At 39.1% G+C, this 26,125-nt stretch overlaps 1 protein-coding gene across 21 annotated transcripts in view; it reads right to left on the bottom strand.

Moving 5' to 3' along the window:
• The window catches only part of LOC138060828 (pentatricopeptide repeat-containing protein 2, mitochondrial-like), a 76,944-nt gene that overhangs the window by 40,542 nt on the left and 10,277 nt on the right, over positions 1 to 26,125 (bottom strand). For 2 of the 21 annotated variants that reach the window (XM_068926315.1, XM_068926305.1), the window contains 4 exons: positions 24,641 to 24,754; positions 23,032 to 23,106; positions 22,130 to 22,262; positions 18,763 to 20,779 (listed from right to left, as the gene is read on the bottom strand). In XM_068926315.1, coding sequence (XP_068782416.1) covers positions 22,146 to 22,262; positions 23,032 to 23,106; positions 24,641 to 24,754 — 306 coding nt within the window. In that variant the 3' untranslated portion in view covers positions 18,763 to 20,779; positions 22,130 to 22,145. The other 19 variants (XM_068926294.1, XM_068926293.1, XM_068926299.1 and 16 more) reach the window with 16 other exon arrangements.

The following is a 26,125-nucleotide window of genomic DNA, read 5'->3' as shown; positions in this document are numbered from 1 at the left end:
GGTATGTAATAGGCACTCAACATTGTTCTGAAAAATAACTCTGGCTGATGATATAATGATATACAAAACAGAAGGGTATAACAATGCAGTCCCTCTGCCAAATTTGCTCTTAGCGGCAGTATTTGATAGATGTGACTCATGAACGCTGTGATTTAGTAAAAGCTTTGCTGTTTGGTAGGGTGACACTTCCCTAGTCAGGTTTAGGAATCAAGGGGAGATTTCACTTAATCCATCAACGGGAAAGTGGAATGAGCAAACTGCTCTGTTGCCTCAAAAGCTGGCCGAAGCGTAGAAACCTGGTTTAATCAGAATGACAAGCTGATATTCGTTTTATTATTAATTTGAAGAAAAACAAACACTTGTGGAATTAGAGGCTCTAAAAATCATGGTCCTGTAAAAAAACATTTCCAAGTTTTTCAATGTCTGAATTATTTTACATTGTTTTATGGATGGTGCTGTTGTCATATTTTCACATTCTCTTATGATACAATGGTGCAAATATTCTATTTTCATGTAAGAAATGAATGAGGTATGCTTATTATTGCTATGAAACACTTTTTCTTTACCGTAACAAGTCCTGTCTGTTATTGAGAAGCAATTAGCCATATTGTCTTAGAAAAAATCTTTCTGGGCTCAAGCTGTTGTAGCATCCCCTTTCAGCAGGTGGAGGGTGGTAACGCTCAGCCTCCAAATTTACTCTGCCTGTTCTTCAGCATCACCCGCCTTGGGCCTCACAGAAAATAAATGCTCTTACCTCTCCTTCCCTGCTGACTAAGCATGGAGACTGGCTTCCTAATGAGCAACTACATTACCTGGATAAAGGTAAGCAGCATAAATACCAACTTATTTTCCCCAAAATGTTTCAATATAAACCAAAACCTAACTCCTCTTTAACTCTAGAAAAACAGAGAGCTGGAAGTGTAAAGAAATACAAGCTAGCAGGTGTCCAGAAACATTTACAAATGCAACTTACTTTACTTACGCGATATTATCTAATAACAGCAAATAATGAAAAAAAATCAGAATACATTCCAAAATTAAATCTGAATCTCTTCTGAAGTGAAACCCTTTCTGTTGGTAGAAACTTTAACTGAAGTCAAAACAGCTTTGTGGGAGAGGAATAATTTGATTTGAAACAGCTTTTTTCTGACAGAAGTTATTCAGAAAGTGTTTCCCAACTGTCGCTACTCCTGACCTTGTAAAAACTTCAACTATTCCCTAAAACTTGAAAGCTCCAATGGTTATATATGCCGTACTGTGTTCCTTTGACTTTTCCCCTTCCTTTAAAATGTAAACCCATGACAGATCCATCTATTTGTTTATCTTTCACAGTACAGAGCCATGCACATTTCTTGTCCTATACAAATGATTAATAATGTCATGACTTTTAAGCCACTGACTACTAAGGAACACTTTGCTTCTTACCCTCTGCTTCATAATTTGAAGTCTCCCACCCCCATCCATGACACACAGGCCTGTCATTCTCTTTCACTGTCATTTCCTTCTATTTTATCTAAGTGTTTCAGAGTTTTCCCCAGGAAATTCTTTTCTATTCATTTTTAGTGTTTTTAAGGGAGCAAACAAGATGAAAGCTTAAGGAAAAAAACGTTGTCTTTCTTGACATTGTAAATATAGCTGATGTTTCCCTTTTTGTAGTCATGTGGGATGCAATCTGAAAACTATTAAGGTAAATAGCCGTTAGTGAAGCCTTCGTTTTACAGCACAGCAGACGCTCTGCTCAAACTGAGTATCTTTTGAAATCATTTAACAAGCAATACAAAGTCAGAGCAATGGGGTAAGAGATTTCAGTAGATACCTAAAACCTAATTGCTCTTCTTCACAGCAAGATATCTCAAAGGTTTAAGTATTTATTGGTTTATAGGCATTTCTTATTAGTAGTCTCAAACCCAGGAATATAATTTGATTGCCTTCATAGGGTGTAAACCAGAAATAACTCATCTGAGGTTGGGTGGTTGTTCCAGTGTGCAAGGTTGTTAATCAGAATCTGGTAAAGCAGATGAGAGCAGTTTCCTTTTCTTTGGCCACTTCCATGCTAAAAGCAACAAGCAGAAGATAAAATGTCTCTTCACCCTTTCTTTTTGACACCAAGAGCCACTGTGCAGTTACTTTGCTGAACGTTGTCTCAGCAATATCTTCCCCATCTGATAGAGTAACTGAATGCTACAGCATTGTGAAGAAAAGAAAATCCTGTGGTAGTGAGGGATTTCTCCACCTTCAGTTAGGTCTTCCTTCTTACTAATATGGTAACTAATCTAACAAGTAGGAAGAATTGAAAAAGAGGAATCCCCTTGTTACCATGGAAATAGCAACTTGGCAGACTGACAAAGGAAAATAGATTTGTTTTATTAATAACTTCAGCAGCAGAAGAGGACACAATATAGAATCAGAGAATCACAGAATAACTAAGGCTGGAAGGGACCTCTGGAGGTCATCTAGCCCAACCTGCTGTTCAAAGTGTGTCCAACTAGACCAGGTTGCTCAGGACGTTGAGCAGCTGAGTTCTGAGTATCTCCAAGAATGTAGATTCCACAGCCTCTCTGGGCAACTTGCTCCACTGTTTGAACACAGGTGAAAATTTTTTTCTTGTTCCCATGTTCCAACCTGCATCCTTTGCCTCTTGTCCTGTTGCTATGCACCTTTGGTAAGGGTCTGTCTCTGTTTTCTCTATACCTTCCCATGAGGCAGTTGTAGACAGCAGTAAGATTTTCTCTGCAAAGCTTTTTCTAGTCACTCAGCCCCCCACTCTGTAGTGTTGCATGATGTCATTCTGTCCCAGGACTTTGAATTTGCCTTTGTTAAACTTCATGAGATTTCTGTCACCCCTTTTCTCCAGCCTGTTGAGAAATAGAGGTCCCTCTGAACAGTAGCATGTCCTCCAGCATATCAACCACTCCCGCACGTTTGGTATCATCTGCAGACGTGCTGAGGGTGAACTCCTTCCCATTGTCCAGGTCATTAATAACTATGTTAAACAGTATGGGTCTTGGTATCAGTCCCTGAGGGACGCAGCTAGGAACCAGCCAAAAATTGGACTTCATACCCCTGATCACACAACCTCTTGAGTCCATCAGTCCAGTCAACTTTCTACTCTCTTGATCATCTGCTTATCCAGTCCACATCTCACCAATTTATGTATTAGGATACTGTGGGAGACCATGTCAGAAGCCTTACAAAGTCAAAGCTCTGCCCTCCTTCTCCACTGACTGTGCAGTCACCTCATTGTAGGAGTCAGTCAGTTTAGTGTCTGAGCTGCTAAAGATTCATATTGATTTACTGATTTTTTGACTGTGTTCTCATCCAGTAGTTTTGACCTTGCTATTTTTCAGTCAATTAAAGCTTGTGGTTTCCATTGTCCAGTTGACCTGTTACTATCTGGCAGGTGAAAGATTATGCCAAATCAGTGAACGGAGGGATAAGAGGCCAAAAAGGGAGACCTATCTTAAGCCTCTTGGTAATTAGTACACTACGGTCACATTTGACACTTAGATTTTTCAGTCAGAATGCTATTTTTCTCTACAGGCCAGGATCCCCAGCTGGCTGAGAACTCTGGGAACGCACTGTGGCCTTTCCTTCTCTGACAAGTGAGAAGGTCATGTATTGTGCTTGTGTGGTCAGGATGCATGACCGAAGATTTAGTTTAGTCATTGCTGATTGATAGACAGCACTTCACAAAGACACCTGTCAGAAAAGAAATATTTAATTTCAGCTGAAATATATTAAACTTTAGCCACCTAGAAAGATCTATTCCAATTTTGAGGCATTCCATGTTTTGACAGAAAACAGAAAATCTATGGGGAAAAAATTAATAAAAAATTTAGTTTTCTGCTGAAGAGCAGTTTAGCTGGAAAATGCTTTCATTCTGTCAGCTGAGACCAGGTGTGGTGAGTCACTGGAACCTAGCTGAAAATTAAATCCTGTCATTCAACAGTAAAGACAGAATTAATGACACTCATGTACACTTTGTAAAATCTCCAAATGCACTCTAATAATAAAATGCCTGCTTGTAGCCTCTATTCAAATATTTATTGAAATTATTCAAATTAACACTTCAAATATATGTTTGAATACCCAGCCTGAGCACACAACAACAGCAGCCTTGGAAACATAATTTATTATTCATACAAAACATGTAGGATAGTGCGGATACTCTATTTTTATTTCCTTACCACATTTCTATAAAGGAAAGAAAGCCACACAGATTTACAAGTGTCAACAATAATTGTGCGATGTTTGGGAGACCAAGTAAAATAACTGCCCAGTGTCTCTGATTCATTGGACCTCAGAGCTTTATGGCTGTCTGTTTCCCTTGTCCACATCAATATCCATGTGACCTTGTGCTCTAACAAATCTCTACTACATTATTTCTCAGGCTATCATAGCTACTTCCTTGTACTCTTAAAGCACTGGAAAAGTAGCTCATGTAACATTATCCTTATATAACTGTTCTCACAGATACCTTCCTAGCATCTATCTAGGAAGATATCCCATTTGAATCTGTATAAACATTTTGTGCTACTAAACTAGAAGTCACTTAATTTTGCACCTGTCCCTTCCTCAGTTTAAATAATACATACATATTTCTCCTTCCTGCTATTGTTCTCCCATATAGGAAAAGTGAAGGAGTTCAAAAATTATAAAGGAAATTACAGTAATGTATATTGGAAAGGCACATTCATAATAAATGAATTAGCATGTGCCTGAGTTTACTATAGAAAAAGAAAACTCTCAACATCAAAGCTTTTTTCCATAAATCACAGGTGTCTATTCTTTTCTACATGTGGTCTACTTCCAATTCCTATTTTAACCAATTCCATAATAGAAACAGGTTATTTAGTTTCTCTCTCCAGCACTGACAAAATCAGTGCATAGCAATCGCGCAAATGATTTATTAAACTTGCTGTTTATTCAATCTCCCCATGTATAAGATTATCCATACGGGATTATATATCACCTGGATAAGAGTAAATTTAAACACTAGCAATGGAGCTGTGGGAGGTTTCAACAACGCATTGTAGAGTCTCAAACCAGAGAGACTTAATAAGTCTAAGGACTGGTCCAGCAGATAGCTCATGAGTTTCGATAAGGAAAAAGGCAAAGCTCTGCACCGTTAGGAGAAGCGCATTCTACATTAGGAGAAGCATAGCTAGCATATATCAAGGGCATTTGATAGCGTGCCCTATTCTGCGCTGGCGAGGCTGGCTCTGGGATGTTGCATCCAGTTTCATCCACTCCCACTTCAAGAAGGATGTAGAGAAACCGGAAGGCGTCCAATGGAGAGCTACCAATGTGGCCAGGGGCCTAGAGTACACACGTTGTGAAGAAAGGTTGAAGGATTTACTTGCTGAGCAAAAAGGAGGCTAAAGGGCGATCTAATAGCTACCGACTGCTACTTGAAGTGCAGTTACAAAGATGACAAACAAATTCTAGGCAGTGCTAGATGATATAACAAAGGCAGTGACCAGAAACAGCGGCTTGGGAGGTTCAGGTTGTACATTAGCTGCATTAGACTGGATGCTTTTGCTGGTAAAAACTACTGCAGCACTGGAACAGGACACCCAGAGAGGTCATAGGATCCATGGAGGTTTTTTGAGACTTGGCTAGAAAAAATTATGGCTGACAATCTAGTATTGGGAATAGTCTCACTTCAAGTAGGAGTCTGGAATAAATGATCTCCAGCGGCCCTTAAAACGCACATTTCTAAGATTCTGTGAACTAAGTTGATCTGAAATTCGTCCATTGTAATCTCACTAATAAACCCTGACCTTGCGCGTATGTAACAGAAGTATGTTATTGACTAGCTGTAAAAGAATTGAAATAATCCTTAATGATGTCTACTAAATGATATAATAAACAGCTGGCAGCATGCCTGGAAACTAGGGAAAAAAGGGAAAAGACAATATTTGCAGCTATAATGAGGATTATTTTAAAACTTCTGTGGTATAACAAAAAATTTCATGATTTTCTTCTCGTAGATGCAAGCCGAACTCAGTCAACGTGCCTACTGGTGTTTTAATTGGAAAAGTATAGCTGTTTATTTTGCATAGCTGTTTATTTTCAGCAAAACCACATTCCATCTATCAACATACTCCAGAGGAATGATTTTAGGACAACAAGTTTTAAAAACTTTATTTCAGGAGGATAAAGAAGTAATAGAAATAAAATGTGGTCCTGGCATGTGATGCTGTAGCATAAAGCATGTGCACAAAGAAAGGTCAGTCTTAGTGAAATGCAAGAACCTCACTTTTCACTTTACCTCACCTGAGCAGTACCCTTCACTGCTTAGCACCACTACTGCAATACCACATATTCTCTTTTCTTAGAAAAGAATTTAGTTCCTTACTTCTCCCCCAGATCCCTCCTACTTTGATGTCATTTTTGTACTCAGCAATTACATGTGTGAAAAAACTAGGGTACGTATAGGTAAGCTGTGATTTAGGATAAATAGTTATGGGCCCTGACACAAAGTGACAGAGGTAAACATTCACCTTGTTCATGACACACAGGAAAAATATTTGTAAATATATGTATGCATATATGTAAATGTATATATAAAAGCATCTAACATACATCCAAAACAGAAAAGACCATCATGATTAGTAAGTCTGGTGAGGTATTTTTTTCTGATTTAGCATTATTTGACCAAACATCATCTGAGTCAAGAGCAGTGCAGTGAAATATCTTCCACCACAAAGTTCTTCTAATTGTTCTTTTATGCACAGAAGTGAGTGGATGAAGGTCACTATGACATCCATACATGAATAACTTTAGCGTTATTCTTTATTTCCACTACTCTTTGAAACCATTCCAAGGATGCAATCACTTTGATAGAGCTAGAGTTTGTGAAGCTCTTGAGAGTCAGCATCCTATGTTCTATCATTACAGATTTTTTTTTTTTTTTTTTTTTTTTTAAACTGAGAATGGTATCACGGTAAGACAAATTTTAAATCTGTGGACAATGCCTTTTACAGAACAAGCTGTTTCCTCAATATCATCTCTTCTGATGGCTAAAACTAAAGTCATTTTTGCAAAGATGGTGACAGTGCTGAAGCAATGCATCTTTTAAGTACATGCCCAGTAGGTACCTGTTCTAAATAAGAATACCAGAAAGCACAGTACAGAATTCAGCAGGTATGCAATATGAATCAGAAGTCATTTCCTTGGAAGGAACCCAGAAAAGAAACTTGGCCTTACAGATATTGAGCATAGTAGAACTATGTTGAAAGCATCTAAAACATGGCAAGTAGATGGATTTAGGCAATATAATGCCTATGGAGTCAATGACAACTTGCAGCTTTCCTCCTAATACATCAGCAACTTTAACTGCGTACATCATTACGTTCACAGCATGTAAAGGATTTAATTTATTCAGTACATTCAATTTTTTGGTAATATTTGCATAGATTTTCTTCTGCAGAATATCCAGCATAGCTGGCATTTGTGTTTCAGAGCCCCAGCTGTAGAAGATTTCTCCCACGTGCATGGAATTTGCCTGAACTTGTGGCTCTATATTTGCCATATTGGAATTTGAGATACAGCTCTGTTTGTAATGCTTGAACAGTTCTTGCTTTATCCTGCTTTCATTTGTCTTCTGCGGTTGCTTATTCAGCATGATGAGAACTAAGAGTCATTTGTAATACCAGGCCTGATTCTAGCAATAAATGCTTTGTAATACTGTGAGCCAATTTCACATTATTTCATCTGCCTTGCTTCCAAGTGGACATGACTACCTGGTCCCATGAAGCAGCAAAATACTGTTCTGTTTATTTGCCCAGTTTCTGTCCGTGCTGCTGAAATTTATAGCTTACAGCTACAATACATAGTTTACGCACACAAAAAAGTTGCTCAATGCCAGGAGTGCAGTATCACATTTATCATTAGTGAGAGGAAGTGCACAAAACTCCAGCTGGCTTTCAGTTCCAATACGGTATACAAGTAGAACATTTCTCTCCTCAGAATGCTCTTTGGCCTTACTTACAAGTTCATAGTTTTCAAATATTTTAATCCCTCAGCAAAAAGAATTGAGGTCTTATTCCAGCGTCACGAAAGTGACATAGGTTGGTCAGATTTAGCAAGACATCTTTGTCACTGGTTCACCGTAGCAATAGTGAATTCTCAGATTATTGCGTAAGTGTAGAGGAACAGCAGCAGTAAAGAATGGCCGCAACAGTATTGATCAGATACACAGACAGGTTTGTAACAAAGGAAAAGGTCTCTGCTTTCCTTTTTACCTTGCAGAGTGCAAAGTGCATGCTCAGCTACCCAGCAGCAATACTGCACCACCAAAGAAAGAAATATTTCTGCATGGATTAAGATCAATAAAAGGGAAATGGTTTGCTAGCAGGTCAGGGAATACCAAAATAACCTTGCAAACAATGAGACATAAGTTATACAGAATTTCTTTTTTACTCCCTTATACAATGAACAAAAATTAGACAAAGCCAAAATTAGTTTTGTGCCATAAATTGCAAATCTACTGTGGGTTTTTCTACACTTATGGACTGAATTTGGCTCTATTACTAAAAAACACTCTTTCTTAAAGTGTCTGACATTTTCAGTTTTATACCTTCATTTTTTCCCTTAAGGTCATTTAGGGAAACAGGAAACATTCTCACTCATTATGTTTCTGCTCATTGTTTAAACAACAGCATTCTCTGCACTGCCCTTTTAACCACATTTATAAAGTCTAGTTTGATATGGATTAGCTCTTTGGTGTTGGAACCCAATAGAAAGTACTCTAAGAGCAGAAATAATCATAGCTCAGCTGAAGCAAAGTGAGATATGATAATTTATACCTGTGGAGGACTGGCTTCTATATTGTCTTGTGCATTTCTGCAGGATCTAGGGAGCTCCACATATCTGAATATAGCCTATTGAAATGCTGTAATATGAACATAGTTATATTATGAGTCAAAGTCGGTTTTACTGAACCATCCAAACACATTGGGTTCTATGAAATTTCTAGGTTAATTGTGCTGGAATTGAAAAACTGTCAAGATTTCAGAATCTTTAGATTTGCAAGTGTAAGAAAAATACAAGACCATGTCCTTCTCCAGAATCTTCCTCCATCTCTATTTCTGGCACTAGGAAGGATTGTGGAAGTAAGACAGCTTGGTTAATGTCACTTAGACCTGGCATGTCACTGCCAGGAGCTATTAAATTCTATTCACAGCTAGAATTCACTGAGATACCATACAGGTGTCAGCAAAAGCCGTAGACAGTACTTTTACAGAAGACATCCAATCTGGGCTGCCTCATTTCTGGGACATCCTACCTTGCATATGATTCCCGGAGCTGACAAACAGTACAGAAAATCCATATGGAACAGTATCTGAAAGAGCCCTAAGTTTCTAGGGACAGTCTCTCTAAAATGGAGGCAGATATCAAAAGTATGGCTATAAGTATATCTTTACAGTAAGTGGAGTAATTGCATCATACAAATGTAATTTCTTAGACCCTCAGACTTTCTGTCTAGCAACTCAGGATAAAGCTCAGCTACATTATTTCATATGATCCTAAGGAACATATTTCAGTCCTTACAGTAGTTATAGATTACGACCATGGCAGCACACAAAGGATATATCCATATTTATACTCAAGACCACAGAGAGATGCCAGTCACTCATGCCATTCACAGGAAATTTTCTTAAATTATTGCATTGCAAAGTGAAACTGATCCAATCAAACTCATCGTTATAGTCATCATACATTTTCTTTTTTAAGAATACATCACAAGTATATTGAGCTATTTAATAGGATATCACAGGTTTTGAAACAACTGGGAAACATTTTCAGTGTACCTGTGAACTAGCTGAATTGCTACTATCCATCCTCATTTCTGTGATTTGCCCTAATTCACATAAGAATCGTGACTGCATCCTGGCTAGGAAAAGCAGCTCTGCTCAATTAGGCTCTCTCCAGCCTAATTAAATGAGCAGTTTTACTCAAAACACACAGTAATGGCCTGACTCACTATTTATAAGACTAACCTTGAATATTTATAAGACAAAAGCCACATGTGTAAATTAGTCCCTGCTGCTAACAGAAAGACTAAGGATTTATGCAAGCAAAAAGGTTGTAATGACATGCATGATAGTCTCAGTAGCAAACTGAGCACGAAGTGCTACACCTCTTGCTAAATGCTAGGGAAGGAACAAAAGCAAGCAGAACACAATAGGGAAAAAAAATTATATCTGATTCCATATGTGTGCTCAACTAGCGAAAAGAAATACATAGTGACATACTATCTTGGTAGCACAGAAGAGCTGACCATTGAAGCTCACTTTGGGAAGACAGCAGCTCGCTCTTCGGATGGGGCATCCAAACCTGAGTAAGGGAAAACAGATAGCACAGCAAGACCTACTGCTCATAAACCTTCTACACAACATATCTCTCTCACAGAAATAATCAGAGCCATACTGAGACATACTGGGCTTTTTGTTGCTTCTATCTTGCCACAATGCAAACTCTTTCCATGATCTGAACGTTCCTTTTCTGACATCAGCAGGATTTGGCAAGAGGTCTTCAGACAACTGGGAAAAACATCACTACCACCCTCATTCCAAATAATTAAGCACTTATCTCCTATAAGTATGTAGGTACACCACTAACTGAGCAACACGTTAAGTGCTGGTTTGGTTCAGAAAGTGGTACATCCGCTCTGGCCCTAAGGAAAAGACATTTAGAACAATGTAGATATAAGAAGGATATTATTTAAATAAATTAGAATTCTAATCATATATTAAGAGACAGGAAAGCTTCACCTATAGCAGGAGGTGACCGATTATACTTAGCCAGTAGGCAAGAAACAGAGTGCCTGTGAATCAAATGGTGCTATAGCAGCAAGATGTTTAAAAAGATCCGTCCATGGAAGAACATTTCTTTGCTCCACTTTCTGAAGATCAGAAGATACTTCTGTGCACCCCTGCTTAGCAAGGCAAGAAAATAATAAAAACTAAAATTACTAGTACAGGCTCTGATTTAGGTAGATTCTGAACCTATGCTTAAGACAGCCTTCCGAGGCTACAGAACAGTCGTTTTCAGAGTAGACAGGAACAAGAGCAAACAAATGGCAATTCGTTATGAAGCAACACAATTCACTGAAAATAAACGGCTGCTAGAAATGAACAAAAAAAATGAAGGAAAAAGCTTAGCTTCACTGGAGGAAAAGGCAACTGCCTGTGCAATTGTAGGTGAAGATTTTAATTTCCCTTCTCTAACTCAACATTTCAGTGCTATTTTCTGCTATTATGTAATGGGAAATGGGACAAGATGACTGCCAGGAATCCTCCCAGTGTAGATTAGTCTATGATTCATTTGGAAGAAAAAAGAATCAACCCAAGACATAGGTGCCACTAACCTGGTTACAAATATATGCAAATGAAATTATAATCTAAAAATAGTTTTGGTGGTACAAATATGACAAGGTACCACACTGTTTCCATCACATTCTTCAAGGCAGCAAGCCACTCTGCCTGGATCCAAGCAGCAGAGAAAAGTGCACAGCAACTTGAGACACAAATTCCCTTACAGCCAGACAGGCTCTGCCCATGCAAAGGTGCATATGGTGTAAACTTGCAGGCTGGACTTTGCCATGCTATTGTTTCTATCCATGTGGCTACCCATAAATACCTACATTAGCATAATAACCACCGCACCTTCTTTTTAAAAATCAAGTGCATCCCTGTGTTAGCATTTCGTAAGACCTGGGGCTTCAAAGCTTTCATTCGTCAATACTTACAAATCTTAAACCCTTCCAAAGGGTAGTAAAAGTGCAGCAGAGCAGATTCTGTGGTCTGAATTTCCCCTGAAAGTACTTAACCACTAGGGCAATTTTGTATATGTATCATCCTTTCTCCATCACAGTTCTCTTTTTCTGTCATTCTGATGTGAGAACTGATAAAACTTCAAACATAAAGAAGAAGTTCTCAATAGTGTCTCTGCCTTTTATTTCTCCTTTTTTTCCTCCCTTCCCCTTACCCCTCCCCAAGTGATGGTATTACAGAGAACAGGGATGAGAAATTTCTGAGAATTTTTTGCTAATGCTTGAAAAATAAAATCTTAAATATATTGTTAATTAGGCAAAATGAAATTACGTGAACTGATTTCCTTTCCTGTTTTATCAAGTCATGCTGGACTGAACTCTCTAGCTCCAGTTCTGCAGTGCATGGCACCTGAAAGAAGTGCAGAACCACTCTTTCTAATGGTTAAACTAACACCATTAAAAACCATCATTAAAATCCTGCCATTCAAAGCAAGGTCCCTTTACTGCCATAATGTCTGAAGTGCTACAGCACATTTAAGTTAAATATGGAATAATTTAAAAGTTGTTAGACTACCTGGGAATTCACAGGGCACTCTCCCAGCAGTTCCAAACATTACAAATAAGTTACCTTTTTCATTATTCCTTTCTAAAATTTTCCATTAGGTTGGCACTGCTGTAAGTCTTCTGCTGCAAAACAGTTACTGTTCGTACAGTAAATGTAGTAATTCCTGGTACGGTAGTCAGCCTGAATTACCCAACACAGGCAAGACTGGATGTGGGTAATTTTCTATTTTATTTTGATGCTGAATTTTCTCGTGGGTCTGGCTGAGGTCCTAATCTCTCTTCCTACCTCTTATGAAGGGCCACGAAGCTGAGAGTCCCACAAACTTTTCTCACCTACATAGAAATTCACAACAAAGCATGGTTAAGGACTCAGGAAATTGAACGTGAAGGGCACATCCCACAACCCACCTTGAATACAAAGCCTTTACAACCCACCACTACCATTAAGTAAAGAGGACACTTTCTCTTTTGGAGTAGAAGTGTGGATCCTGTGATAGGCAGCTGGCAGGCACCCAGCCCATTGGGATTCTAGAAGCAAAGAGCTATTTCAGACAAGCACCCCTTGCGCTGCCTGTGCAAACATACCATCAGGCCAAGTAGCTAAGTCCAAAGCTTCATGTTTGACAGATGTCAGTGCACTTTTTTCTTCTGCCTTATTCCTGAAGCAGGCAGAGGGAATGACTTGTACACAGAGCTGTGGCTATTTGGTGAGAAAATTAGAGCACTGGTAACTGCATTAGTAGACCCCAGTTGTCTGTTTCGACATTGTAAAGAGGAGATTTCCCCTTGCACTGCTACAAATATAGCAATGCAAGGCCACTGCTGTAATGGCCTGTTCTTACTGATAAAAGAAAATACATGTTGCTTTATTCCAACAAACTGAGAACTTTCTGAAGACACATAATGACTGATAGGATGTAAAGTTAGAAAACTATACACATGAAGACCCTGTGAAAACAGTGTACCAGCATCTCAAGCTGAAATACTAGGACATACGTTGTATTCAAATAAGCAGCGGTAATTCTGGGTCTAAATGGAAAATCAAGTGATTAATGATCTGACTCAGAGGCTCAGGACACCAGTCCTACCTAGAACAATCCAATATATGGCAACATAATATTGACCTTATCCTTTTCATTCTTGGATTTTAGATGATGAACCAGACAAACTGAGGAAAAAGAACAAGAGATGCTCTTGTTCCACAGTAGAAGGAAAGTATCTAACAGTGTTCTTGAACTCATTTTTAACACCCCCAAAGAAGTTTTGACATTTGATGTTAGAGCTGTTTACCACCAAATAATGTTTGATCACATAATACAGGCCCTGTAAAGAATCCATGAAAAGGTTATTTGTGCCTCTTTAGGAAATTGCTGACTTTTAGCAAGTTCAAGGGTACCTCATTCTGATTATACCAAGTCTAGCTAAATTTCGTATGTCCTTATTTCCTTTTATGTCACATTCTCCAGCCCAGTGAACCAGCTTGGTGGCAAAAAGGCAGTATGCCTCAGCCTTTTTCCTGTTGCTTGTCACTAGTTTCCCTGCCCCACTGATCAAAGGGCCTGCATTCGCTTTAGCTTTTCTTTTTGCTACCGCTGTTCTTAAAGAGAACCTCTCTTCACCTCTCTTACTAGTTTCAACTCCAGCTGAGCTTTGGCTTTCCTGACTCCATTCCTACATGCATAGGCAATATCTTTGCATTCCTCCTGGGTAGCCCATCCCTGCTTCCACCTTCTATGTGCATCTTTTTTTATATCTGAGTTTAACCAGTAGCTCCATGTTCACCCATGCTGGCCTTTTGCCAGCCTGCTCGACTCTACATTGGAACAGATCATTCCCATGCTCTGAGAAGGCTGTCTTTGAAGATCAACCAGCTCTCTCAGGCCCCTTTCCTTCCAGGACAGTTTCCCACAATACCCTGCCAAGCAGGTCCCTGAACAAGCCAAAATCTGCTCTTCTGAAGTCCAGGGTTATAAATATGCTGTTTATCTTGCTCACTCCTCTTAGGATCTTAAACTACAAAAGTCTCAGAGTCACTGCAGCCAAAGCTGCTCTTGCCCTTTACATTATGCACCAGTTGTTCCTAGTTCATGCGTAGCAGGTCCAATGGAGTATCTTCCCTAATCCATCACTTGCACCAAGTAGTCATCTTCATCACATTCCAAAAATCTCCTGGATTGGTTACAGCCAGTCATATTGCCCTTCCAGCAGATATTAGGGTGGTTAAAGTCACCCATGAGCATCAGGACCTGTGAATGTGAAACTTTTTCCAGCTGCTTTAAAAAGGCTTCATCTGCACCCTCTTCTTGGTCAGATGGTCTGTAGCAGACATTTATTACAGCATCACCTGTGCTGACCTGTCCCTCTTGATTCCTACCCACAAGCTCTGTGCAGGTTAACCCATCATCTGTCCCAAGGCAAAGAGCTCCATACATGCAACTCCTTTATGCAGGGCTCAACCTCTCCTCCATACCTACACACCTTATCTTTCCTGTCTCCCTTCACTGCAACACTCCAATAACAAGCTATAGGGACCCTCTATGTCTCCACAATCCCAATGAAGTCTTAGTTCTGCAACAGTGTAGTCTTGAATTCCTCTTGCTTCTTCCTCATGATACACACATTTGTGTGCAGGCACTTGAGATGGGCCCCAAGTCATGCTGCTTTTACAGGGAAGTGTGAAAGCCTCCCCTATCATGCTGTCTGCCAGACACATCTGCTCTGCCCCTTTTGCTCTCACTTCTCTTCAGGTTACAGTAACCCTCACACCACATACCTAGTGTAAAGCCCTCCTCGCTAGATTAACAAGTCTGTCTGACCAAGTGGGACAAGCATGTCTTAGCAAATATGTCCAATCCCTACTCAGTAGCCCTCACCCCTCAGAGACCTGTGGCCACAGAAGTCAAAGCCAGGCCTGCGACACCAGCCACACAGGCAAGTGTTGACCCACATGATGAGTCCACATCTGCCTGAGCCTTTCCCCCTCACTGGTAGGATTAAAGGGACACCACCTGGGTCTCCTGCCTTTCACTCACACCTTCAATGCTCTGTAGCCACTCTTAATATGCTCCAAGTTAATCCTGGCAGCATCACTGGTGCCCACATGGAAGAGCAGCATGGGGCAGTAGTGCGAACAGGACAAGCCAAGGCAGTCCCTTCACAGCCTCCCAAGACATCAGGTAAGGTTGGCAGATTGGTGTCTCCCTCTCCCATAGGGGACAGTTCCTATAACTAACGCATACTTTGTTTCATGTGAACATGAGGTTCAGGCTCAGCTGGCTCTGACACAACCCATAGACTTGTATAGGTCTGATTTGTGCAGACGGTCCCTACCTTAACCCTTTTCTCTTATCAGGGGTTCACTGTATGCTTTGTGTTGCTTTTTGGAATGGGGACTTTGGGGCTGGCCTTACCTGACAGTATACGAGAAGTTTTGTTGTTACTTAGAGCATCAGTACTTGTAATAACCAGCATCTGTACTTGGTGAGGTAAAGCCACTCAGTTTTCACTACATGTATTGCTGGAATTGATTAGGATGTTCAGACAACTGCACAGAACAAAAAACACACCATAAGCTCCTCAAAGCATTCCACTTTCTGCGGCCAATCCCTCCAATTGCTCAAGAAGAGACAAATATGTTGTCATAAAGTCTGGGACCAGTATCGGTAGCGATTCTAAGCTTTCCCATCCCCTCTCATTGCCTAAATCCAATAAACAGAAACAAGGTGACTGAAAGATTTATTCTTCAAACTAACCTGGAAAGAGAGCAGACAATCAGATATTTGCCGAGTTTAAACCACTGTCCACAAACAGTAAGAGAAAAGTAACAGAGAAAGAGAATGCATGTGCAGCATCTACTTGTAATGCCCTTGCTAAGGAGTATTCGGGCCACAAAAGGGCACGTAAGCAGCCACAGCTTAAAAGAAAGAAAAAAGCCTTTATACAAGGATGCAACCTGAAACACCCTTAAGAAAACCAACTAGAATGGCTGTAGACCTATATACTACAGATCTGCCTACCTTCTATAGTGTTGCAGAGTTCTAAAGAGGTTTTTGTCTCAAAGTTATTTAAACTTGTCTACAAGGGTCATTAAAAATAAGTCAAAATGCCTCTTGAGGCCTGCAAGCATTCCTGAGCTCCCCTCCAATGACTAAGCCTTCGCCTTTATTGTTTTTGTTTGAAACAGAATATTAAGTTTAAAGAAACAAAGAAATGATCCTTAATTATGAAGACTCAAGATGCTTGTTAACAGGAATACCCAAGGAAAAAAAAAAGTATTAATCGACAGAGAAAAGCAGAACATCTACAGTAGGAAAATAAAAGTATTTTTAAGACTGCACAATCCAGATCCTATCTGAATGTGAAAAGGAATAGTTTTCCTACTTAGTTTGGGAGAGGTATTCCAGCTTTCTCTTAAATATTAAGTAGGTATAGTGAAGTATGAATTTTAATTGTCAGTAGTATACTAGAAACAGCAGCAGCCGCCTCTCTCCCAGGTCACAAGTTTGTATTTCCATACAATACTATAATAATCTTTCAGTCACCAGAATGTAGTTATTTTCTTCAACAAATGCATTAAATTTTCAAATTAAACATTGCAAACCCCTGGGTTTGCAGTCTATGCCAGTTACCAACCATCAGAGACTGTTGGCTAAGAGTCAGATTTTCTGTTCCATACCTGTTAAGATGGCTTGTAGTAAATATAAGGTAAATAGTTCATTTGGCCTTGCCTTTACATAACTGATACTGCAGCTAAAAGCCACCCCTGAAATTCAGGCTTTCAGGAAAGTATGACCAAGAACGCCACCTGCTGTCTCCCAGCTACACTCCTATAAAGCTTCTGGAGTGCACTGACATACACAAAACTCATGTTTATTTTACTGTAGGAAGAACATTTGAACAGGATAAGCAAAAAACCCCAATCCTTTGCCACATAACAGTGCCCATAAGGGCCTTCAGACCTTCATCTGAGCTACTTACTACACAAAACAAAACTATAAACAGCATTTGCTAGAAAAGTCTCTTGCATTGAAACCTAGAAAAAATGCAGTGATTTACTTTGAAATGCATGTCTTGCTTTTCCAGCATGTTAACCATCTATTAATTGAATTCCACAACACTGGCTCCTCTTTAATTTTATGGCTCATCCTTGATTAAAATTCCATATAAACCAAGCATAATTACTTCACTGGCAGCAATATTATACTGCTTATTCCTTTTCTCTGAGGCTGTCTGCTAGATGTGCTCTGTAGTAACTTAGCCCTCAAAATACCAGGCATTCTGAACAAGCAAAACATCTAAGCATTTGCGTAACTAGACGAGTTTGGTTTCCTGAGCTTGACCCTGGGAAACCAGAAGCCAACCACACTTAAATACCCCAAATTAAGCATGTAGCTAAAGACACTTCTGGATAAAAGCCAAAGTGCTCAGCACCTTGACGCACCAAAAGCTAATTTTATAAATACACACGCATAAATCCTTTCTGGATTAACTCCAAGCAGCTGCGCAACCTGTATGAGACAAACCAGGCTTTGTTTGAAATCAGCTGCATAAATGCTAGAACTTGCTCTTTACTCTTACCTTTTTCCATAAGTGAGGATGTTACTAGTCCTCCACAAGCCTTCCAGAACAACCTCCGATATTCTATCTGAATGTTATCAATCTGTTTCTTTCAACTCACTCTTCAATCTTTTTTGGGAGCACGCTTTCATTTTCCAGTGAAGTGTTACTAGCTGTTTAAACATCAAGGTTTTTCAGATCTTTCACTGTAGAGTCCATTAACTTGAACAACAGTGAGGAATGCTAGCCAAGTGTTAGACGCCTGCACTGTCAGGCAGTTCCCTTTTGCTTTGGAAGGGGACAGTAGAGCAGGGGCCTGATGTACCAGCTGTAAGACCATCCCTGCTGGTACTAATCTTTCTCCCATCTGTAAGTCTATAAAAACATACTGCTTGTTACAGGCTCATAATGGATACAGCATCCCCCTTCTCTTTCAAGAGAAAGAAATGGAGTTTCTCCTTAAAACAAATTACCAACTTAACAGTTAGCTTGAACCAATCCCAAGCGAAGCAGTAGTTAGGGAGTGAAGAACAGAATGTTGACAATAAATATTGGGAGTGAGTTACAGTAGCAGAAGTTATTACTTCAGCCGCAGTCGGAATCCAGCCTAAAACTGGGACCTAACCAAATGAGAAAACTAGGCAAATAACAAGTAATCTTGGCCCTAGGATGAACCTGCTTTCTCACAATTAACACATGCCTGAAAATGCTCAGTCAGGTAATTTAGTAGTATTGACCTCATGTATTTGCAATGTAACAGATTACACTGGTCAAAACATCTTTTATTCCATATGAAAATGTAGTTGTATATCACAGTTTTTCCCCCAAGAGAGGCAAATACCAACACAAACTCAGAGCAGTTCAATTCTTTCATTTTTTCTTTAATTAATCCTTGCCATACTGAAAGCAGCCTTTACAAATCCTGTATTGAATTTATTTCTGGATAAAAGATCAGGAGGTATTTAAGGGTCCATATAGTGTTGGAGCTATTGAAAGAATTTCCAATTGAGGCCAAGGGGAACTGTTAAAAGTTTGTAAACTCCTGAATAACATACAAAATTAAAAGTTATACCCAACGTTCCAGAACCAGTACTAAAAAAACTACCCAGCAGTAATGTTAGTGAGTGTATAGCATGTGGTACCTTTAACCAAATCCTGTACAATCAGTCATAAAAAAAAGTGCACGCATTTCACCAAAACATGATATAAATTTCAAATAGGTAAATTGTTACACGTGTGCACACACAATTCTATCCACCACATAACATTGTTTTGTTTATTTTAGTATTAAATCAACAATATATATCAGTGACAGAAATGAGTTGCTGTCCCAGAGCCTCATAACGATACTGGTAATATCTTACTCCAACTTGCTTTAATGGCTAAGATATATCCCTGCATGGATGGATTCTCGCTTCTTCAGTGATCTGATGACTTCAAAAAAAACTTTCATATAGCACGCTCAATCCCCCCACAGAAGGAATCCTTTGAATTCTGAAGTTTGCTTGATTTAGGATACCTTTACAAATAAAAAAGCAAAATAAATCTCACAGGAGATAAGAAGGAACAACTCTGAGAGCACCAAGCTGGGGTCCAGGCACTCTTGTGTTCCCAGGACTGCTTACTAAGTTCTAAATCAGCAGGCATATGCACAGATAGCCCAAAATCACCTAGGTACGAGCCAGGGTATCACTGTTTGCAATTCTTTCTACTCTGAAGGGTGAAAGAGAAAAGATCTTCAGATATGCAGGACTAATAGTTACAAAACAACTGTTCATACTAGAACCAAGCACATTTGGCCTGGAATCACTGAAGTTGAATTTGCTCATGAAAACAGCATAAAGAACACTTTAGGCTACAATTGCATCTCACCTGCATAATTCACCCATAGCTTGAATCATGCTTGCAGTAAGCAACTTGCTAGGACTGGACCTGTATCAAGAGCTGCTTATCTTGACTGTTATTATTAAAAATACAATTTGAAAGAAGCAACACATAGGGCCGCTCACTCTGAGAGGACTTTTGTTCAGCAATCTCCTCCCAGTGAGAAAACGACCAGTCAACTACCTTTGTAGTTTTCCAAACTATCTTCCATAGTATTTCCACAATCCCTTTTGATTAAAGGAACAAACTAATATAGTCATCATTTCTGAATAGAAAGACAAGAGAAGCATAGAGCAAAGCAAGTGTCTTCGATGCCTTTCATATCTTGAGGCATACAAAATTTGAACAGTTAATGCACTTAGATATCTCTTTCATCTAGGGTCTGGACTGCATCCATCTACAATTAGAACATCACATCTGATGAACACCAAATTTTCTTCTCATGAACTACAAAAGTCAGGCCAGATACACACATTCTGTTCACTTCACCTAGGACATTCAGTATATGGAAAATCCCGATTTAAGTGTTTGAAGAAAAATTCAAACCATTCTCATCACTCCATTTCTGAACAAAAAGAAATACCCACCTTCATGGCCTATTTTCAGCATGAAAACTCAAACACAGAAGCCACATGATACACGTTTAAAACGCAGTTTCACACAAGCAACTTAAACAACTGCCCAGAGTGAAGGAAGGGAGAAGATGTTTTATTCAAACATGCTTCTTCGTGGTGGTAACTGCACTTTAGTTTATCATCAAATACTGAACTACTCCAGTAACAGATTTGAGCGAAGCGGTTTAGCAGCCTGACAGCCCAATTGTTTTTGATTTAAAAGCTTTGCGCAGTTCTTCTTTGAACTAGAAACCTGGAAGAGCATGTCGTCCAACGTGCAAGCGGTTATCCGTCCTGAAGCTTGTAGTCTGGTATAAATATCTCCTAACCTGGCGGAAAGGGCAGGGTTTTCTTCTATCTTTTCCCTGACTGTAGCCAGCTAAGGACGGGCAAACGACATACAGTTACATGTCAGCAAGTGACTATATTCCAGACAAGCATTCACTCAAAGAAAAGAGAGGAGGAGGAAGGAAAAAAGCCACATAACATAAGATAAGGCTGACGCAATGATTTGTAAGAGGTTTTTAAGCAACACACATTACACACCACCAGGCAATGGTGGACATGCAGTAGATACCAATTAGAGAGAGTTTATTAGATTAAAAACTTCCTCAAAGTAGCACAGTCCTATTTTCAATCCTAGTACAGACTAACACAATTATTTTCTATTTAAACCCAAGCAACATAATTGCTTCCTGGAATCTGTCTTCCAGATCAGCATAATTATTTCCATTGTATTATCTAACATACTAAATTTGCAGTCCTGATCAATAAAAGTCATACTCCAGAATGCTGAAAATTTCAATAAACTGCCATATATACAGAGTATGAACTCATGTATGAGTGAATCTGCTAAACGTTGTTGTTCAGTAACCTATTGTAGAAGGAGGGGTTAAGGCTAATGTTTAGTTTTTTAAAGTGTTATAAATTTGCCAAACAAATCAAAATACAACACTGACACAATGTCAATTGCGACAAAGTTACGAAACCAAATGCTTCTTTAAAGAATTTCTTTTCAAGGTAGCAGCTAATATATATAGGCTGAATTTTGAATGGCATGCTCCCCTCTTCCACCTACTATTTTCTATGTCAGTTACTTTGTTTAATAGGCAATGAAAGGATATATGTTTAAGTATTAGCACAGTCTTACATCTTACTCCATACATGCATTCAAAATGAACAAGCCTAACACATACTAACAATTTTCAGAAAAAAAAAAAAAAAAGCAATGATGCCAAGATGGCTTCATTCAAAGCTCATCACATGAATCCCAGTCTTCTCAGGAATCAATACTGTAACAGCAAAAGTTACTACTTTGCATCTAACGCTTCCCTGTGCGGTATCTCATAGGTCTTAACAATATCATTATGACCAGAACTCTATTCACATTTTGACATCAAATTAACACAAAAGGCAAGGGATTATTTTATCTACTTTCAAATGAAATTTGAGCTTCTAGGAGCAAAATCCACAACAGAAAGGGGAAGCAGCCTGCAAAGGGCTTTGTCCAACTGTTTGGTAAGCCAGACAGCTGCTTTGACATCTGAATCCATCAGAACCCAAACAACTTTAGCAGGATGAACTTGGGCACTTGAAGTTCTGTAACTGAACAGCCATCATCCTGGTTTAGCAAAACATCACGGATCTCCTCTCAGGCCTGTATCCCTGACCTGCGTGCATCAGTGATGCCATGCTTTCTAGCTGATTCAGTTCATTATCGTGTACTCACCACCTGCTCAGAAAACTCAATTTTTTTCACAAAGGGTGGAGTATCTACTTCCACCGCTGCCTCTAATGTCTTCATTACTTCTTCTACTGAACCGGACTTGAGCTGGACAAGAACCTGAAAAATAAGACAAAATCTACCCCAAGCAAACAATATTTATCATCAGAAAGCAAGCTTTTTTAAAGAAAAAGTGTTAGAAGACAATATGAAGCAAAGCAGGAACAAAACCTATTTCTAGATGCTGCACTGATAAAACATTGATCATGAAGAAGGCAGAGGGAATGAATGATTTCCACTGGTAAAATTAGTTTATTTTTTACAGCTGGAACCTGGAAAGGAAGGGCCAGCCTGGAGGCAGAATTCCTCTGAAGGAGTTGCATTAACTGTTCTGGAACTGTTCTATAGTTTGTAGAGATCACTTACAGGAAACACAGTAGACTCTCTCAGGTTGCAGACCATGCAACTACAGAAATAATTTGTTGTATGTACATACATAGTTAAGGTTCATAGGGCTGAAGCAGGCCTGAAGTGAGCAGAGCAGAGCCAAGGAAGACATTTACTTGGAGTTGTGCTGTTTTCAATCTCTTTTTACCAAGAGGAAAAAAGTTATAATGTCATAATTAGAAAGTTTTCCCAGGTCTATATTCATTGATGTGGGACCAGTCTACTTCCCATCCACAGTAAAAAGTAAAAGGGAGGAGCAGCAGATTTTTTTCTTTTAAATCCTAGCGTAACTCATCTAACTGACAGAAATTGTCTGTTGGCAGGCAAAAGAAAACTCAGTAACATTACTGAAATACATATATGCTACTAAGAACCTGGCCTTCTGCTACTTTACACTTGAGTTGTTTGTCCAGTATAGCCTGTTTTTCTGTATAACTCCAATATAAAGCAAGCATACTCACGCTAAGATTATTGTATAGTTTGTTTTCCGTTTTCATTATCTGAGAATAATAGAATTGGGCTTGTGCCACATCATCCTAGGAAGGAATCAGAGATAAAAACAAACAGACAATTATACATGTGTGACATACACTTTCATAATAGAAGTTCAAGAAAAATGAGTTCTTACAGCTTGTCAGAGAATCACAAAGCAGTCTAAACCTCTAAACCCCCTTCACCAAAAATTCCCATACAGCACCCACTCTGTAGAAGGAACACCCCATGCTGGGGTTCCCATGCTGTCTGGCTCAGTAACCCATCAGACAGTATTTTCAGATCTCCGGTTTCAGATCAGCAGGAAAATGAAGCATGTTACCAATTCTGAGCATGAGAACACCTGAAAGATGAAAGAACTACACAAGCTCGGAGTCTAGCGCATGCTAGAGTACTTACATGAAGTGTAGTTTATGTTAATACCGGTTATTTCTGTTGTCCAGAACTTTTTAACCTTTTGGCCATACTCCTCTACCGTATCTATGACATCAAATGATTTGTCTAGACAATAAATGTTACACTGACATTTACTAGACCAGCATTAGATACCTGGGATCAAGACATCTTTCTCATAGCAAGACATGCTGCCAAAGCCTATACAGTTCAGAAATAGTTAAATGTAATCATTCTGTTTGCAAAAAAATTTTTTTTACCTAATTCTTATACAAGAGAAAGGCATCAAGGATTTCATGTGTTTTATAGCTAGAGATTGTTTTTTAACCTCAATAGCAATGAGAAGCCCCATCATGCTACATGCAAATGAATAAATTAATTTTGATGAAGCTGTTGCTCAGTCTTTACCATTCTCAGAGACTATGCAAAGAGATCATGAAATTAACAAAATATATAACAATGCTATTTCATGAATTTACATCCATGAACAACATCAAATCACTAGGTCTTATAGTGCCTGTGGAGAGACTTTCAGACAAGAAGCAGAGTGTTTAAAATTTGCTCAAGACATACAAATTAATGGGAGAGAAAAAGATTAGACTTTAGGATTTCCTAATTGTTATTCTCCTGTCAATCTTTCCCCCTGTACTGCCTCAGATCCTCTTCACAGCAAGGTTTAAGCACAAGTTGTATGGAAAATCTTACCCTTTTGCGGAGAATGATATGCCATCTCCCAAGCAGCAGGGCAATACACATTATAGCCTTTAAACATGCCTCCCCAAATAAACATTTTGAGGCTGACTATACAAATACTTTTAGTTATTTTTATTTTATATAAAGGAAATCACTAAACACAGCAGCATTTGCAGGACTGGGTCCATGGATACATCTAAACCTGCTGGCCCAACTCTTCCATTTCAGAGAAAATTCTGCCATGTGACACTGTCAGTGGCACAAAATATGGCTGTGCCTTAGACTCATGACATACAACTAGATTTCAAAATTTCCATATTAACTTTGTGTAAGAGTTATTACCACCCTAACTCTTTCAGGGGCATAAAAATTAACACACTTGAAGTGATTGCATAGATCATTTATGCCTCTTCAATGTTTGCTTTCTTTTACTATCATATTGCAAGGTATGCATAAAGATTCAGGAATAAACCAAAACAAAAAGCACTGCACCTGTTTCAAAGCAAACGCCACAGCAAAGTAGAATGCTCGTAGTGGTAATGTGTCACCATTTAGCTGTGCTTCTTCAAGCAGCTTTGCAGAGATTTTGCAAGACTCCAGGCTGTCCTGTGTAGAAATTTCAATCTAAGCTGCAGTAGTTAATTCTGTGATCTGAAAGGGCTGTAGGCAACTGTAGAAGCCTAGGTTCACTGCATTTAGAAGACAATGCACTGCAAGATCAGTAAGACAATTACTTCTACATCTGAACTCAACCAGCACTTCGAGAAACACAATACCAAAAGATGTTATTCAGTGCTACAGAGTTCAGAAGAGGGTAAAAGTAAGTTCCATTATTTTAATGCAATAGCTATGCCTTGCCCCGACTGTTTCAGCTGCTAGAGGAGATAAAACTCCTGGCAGTCTGCTAAAAGCAACAGATACTTTCCTTTCCACTTTCCTATCATTCCCAAGTCAGTAGGAAAGCTAACTTCCTCCTCCTTTTACTCTAGCACCTACATTCGGTAGTTGATGAAAAAATGTTTTCTAAGCATTGAACTATTTATATTTAGCACCATTAACCTGAGAGATCTGAGTATGTACAGATTTGCCTATTTATCAATTTTGAGCCTGACTTTATGTAATAAATCTTACAAAGATGTTTCCAGAGCAGATATTCTAATGAAACAGCTTAGATATCTGCCTGTTTGCCAACACGGAAAGTTTGCATTATTTCTGGAAAGCAAAAAATTGCATCAGTGTTCCATCTTCTCTTTCACTTTGCAATCAAGTACTCCAAAGGTCAATATTTACCTGCACATTTAGCATTATGGGCTTAAGTAATCTGCAAACTATTGTTGTGAATGACATACCATAACAACAATAATGACATTATTTTCAATAGGAGTCCATAGTAAAATCTAGTGAGTTTGCTTGTATATTGTCTTACAAACCAATTCTCAAGAACAATGCTTCTCACACTGGAAGTTATAAGTAGAGCTGTTTGGACTCCAAGCAAATTAATACCTGCCAAACTGAAGAACTGCCAGCAGCAAGGTTTCTGAAATAACTGGTACCACTGTTCTGGATCACAGCCCTCATGTTCCTTCCTATTATTTGGTGTCAGTCTGTTCCTACTGTCCAAAGTGTCACTCCTGCAAAATATCAGCCTTGTCTTTAGGGATAAGGTGTTCCTTAGTGTGTTTAAGGGATACTTGTCCATTCTACTGCTGGATGGCCTGTACAACTTGTGAAAACACCTTTTAAACCACTAGAGAAATCCCACAAGTTCCTTGAAAATTTAGAAATACTCTGACCACCCAGGGACCGAGTACTATTACATACACATTTTGTTGCCATCAGAAGGCCTGCTGCCATTTCCGGCTCTAAAAGGATGGCCGTCTGTTTACCTTAGAGGAAAAGTGCCTTATGATGATTTAAAACATCCCAATAATTGACCTCAAAAGCACTTCTGTACAAAGATTAAACATTAACTCCTCT

Source organism: Struthio camelus, chromosome W (genome assembly GCF_040807025.1).
Source record: "Struthio camelus isolate bStrCam1 chromosome W, bStrCam1.hap1, whole genome shotgun sequence".
Lineage (NCBI taxonomy): Eukaryota > Metazoa > Chordata > Aves > Struthioniformes > Struthionidae > Struthio > Struthio camelus.
Note: the sequence above shows the minus strand (reverse complement) of the source record. Positions and strands in the feature narration are given on the sequence as shown.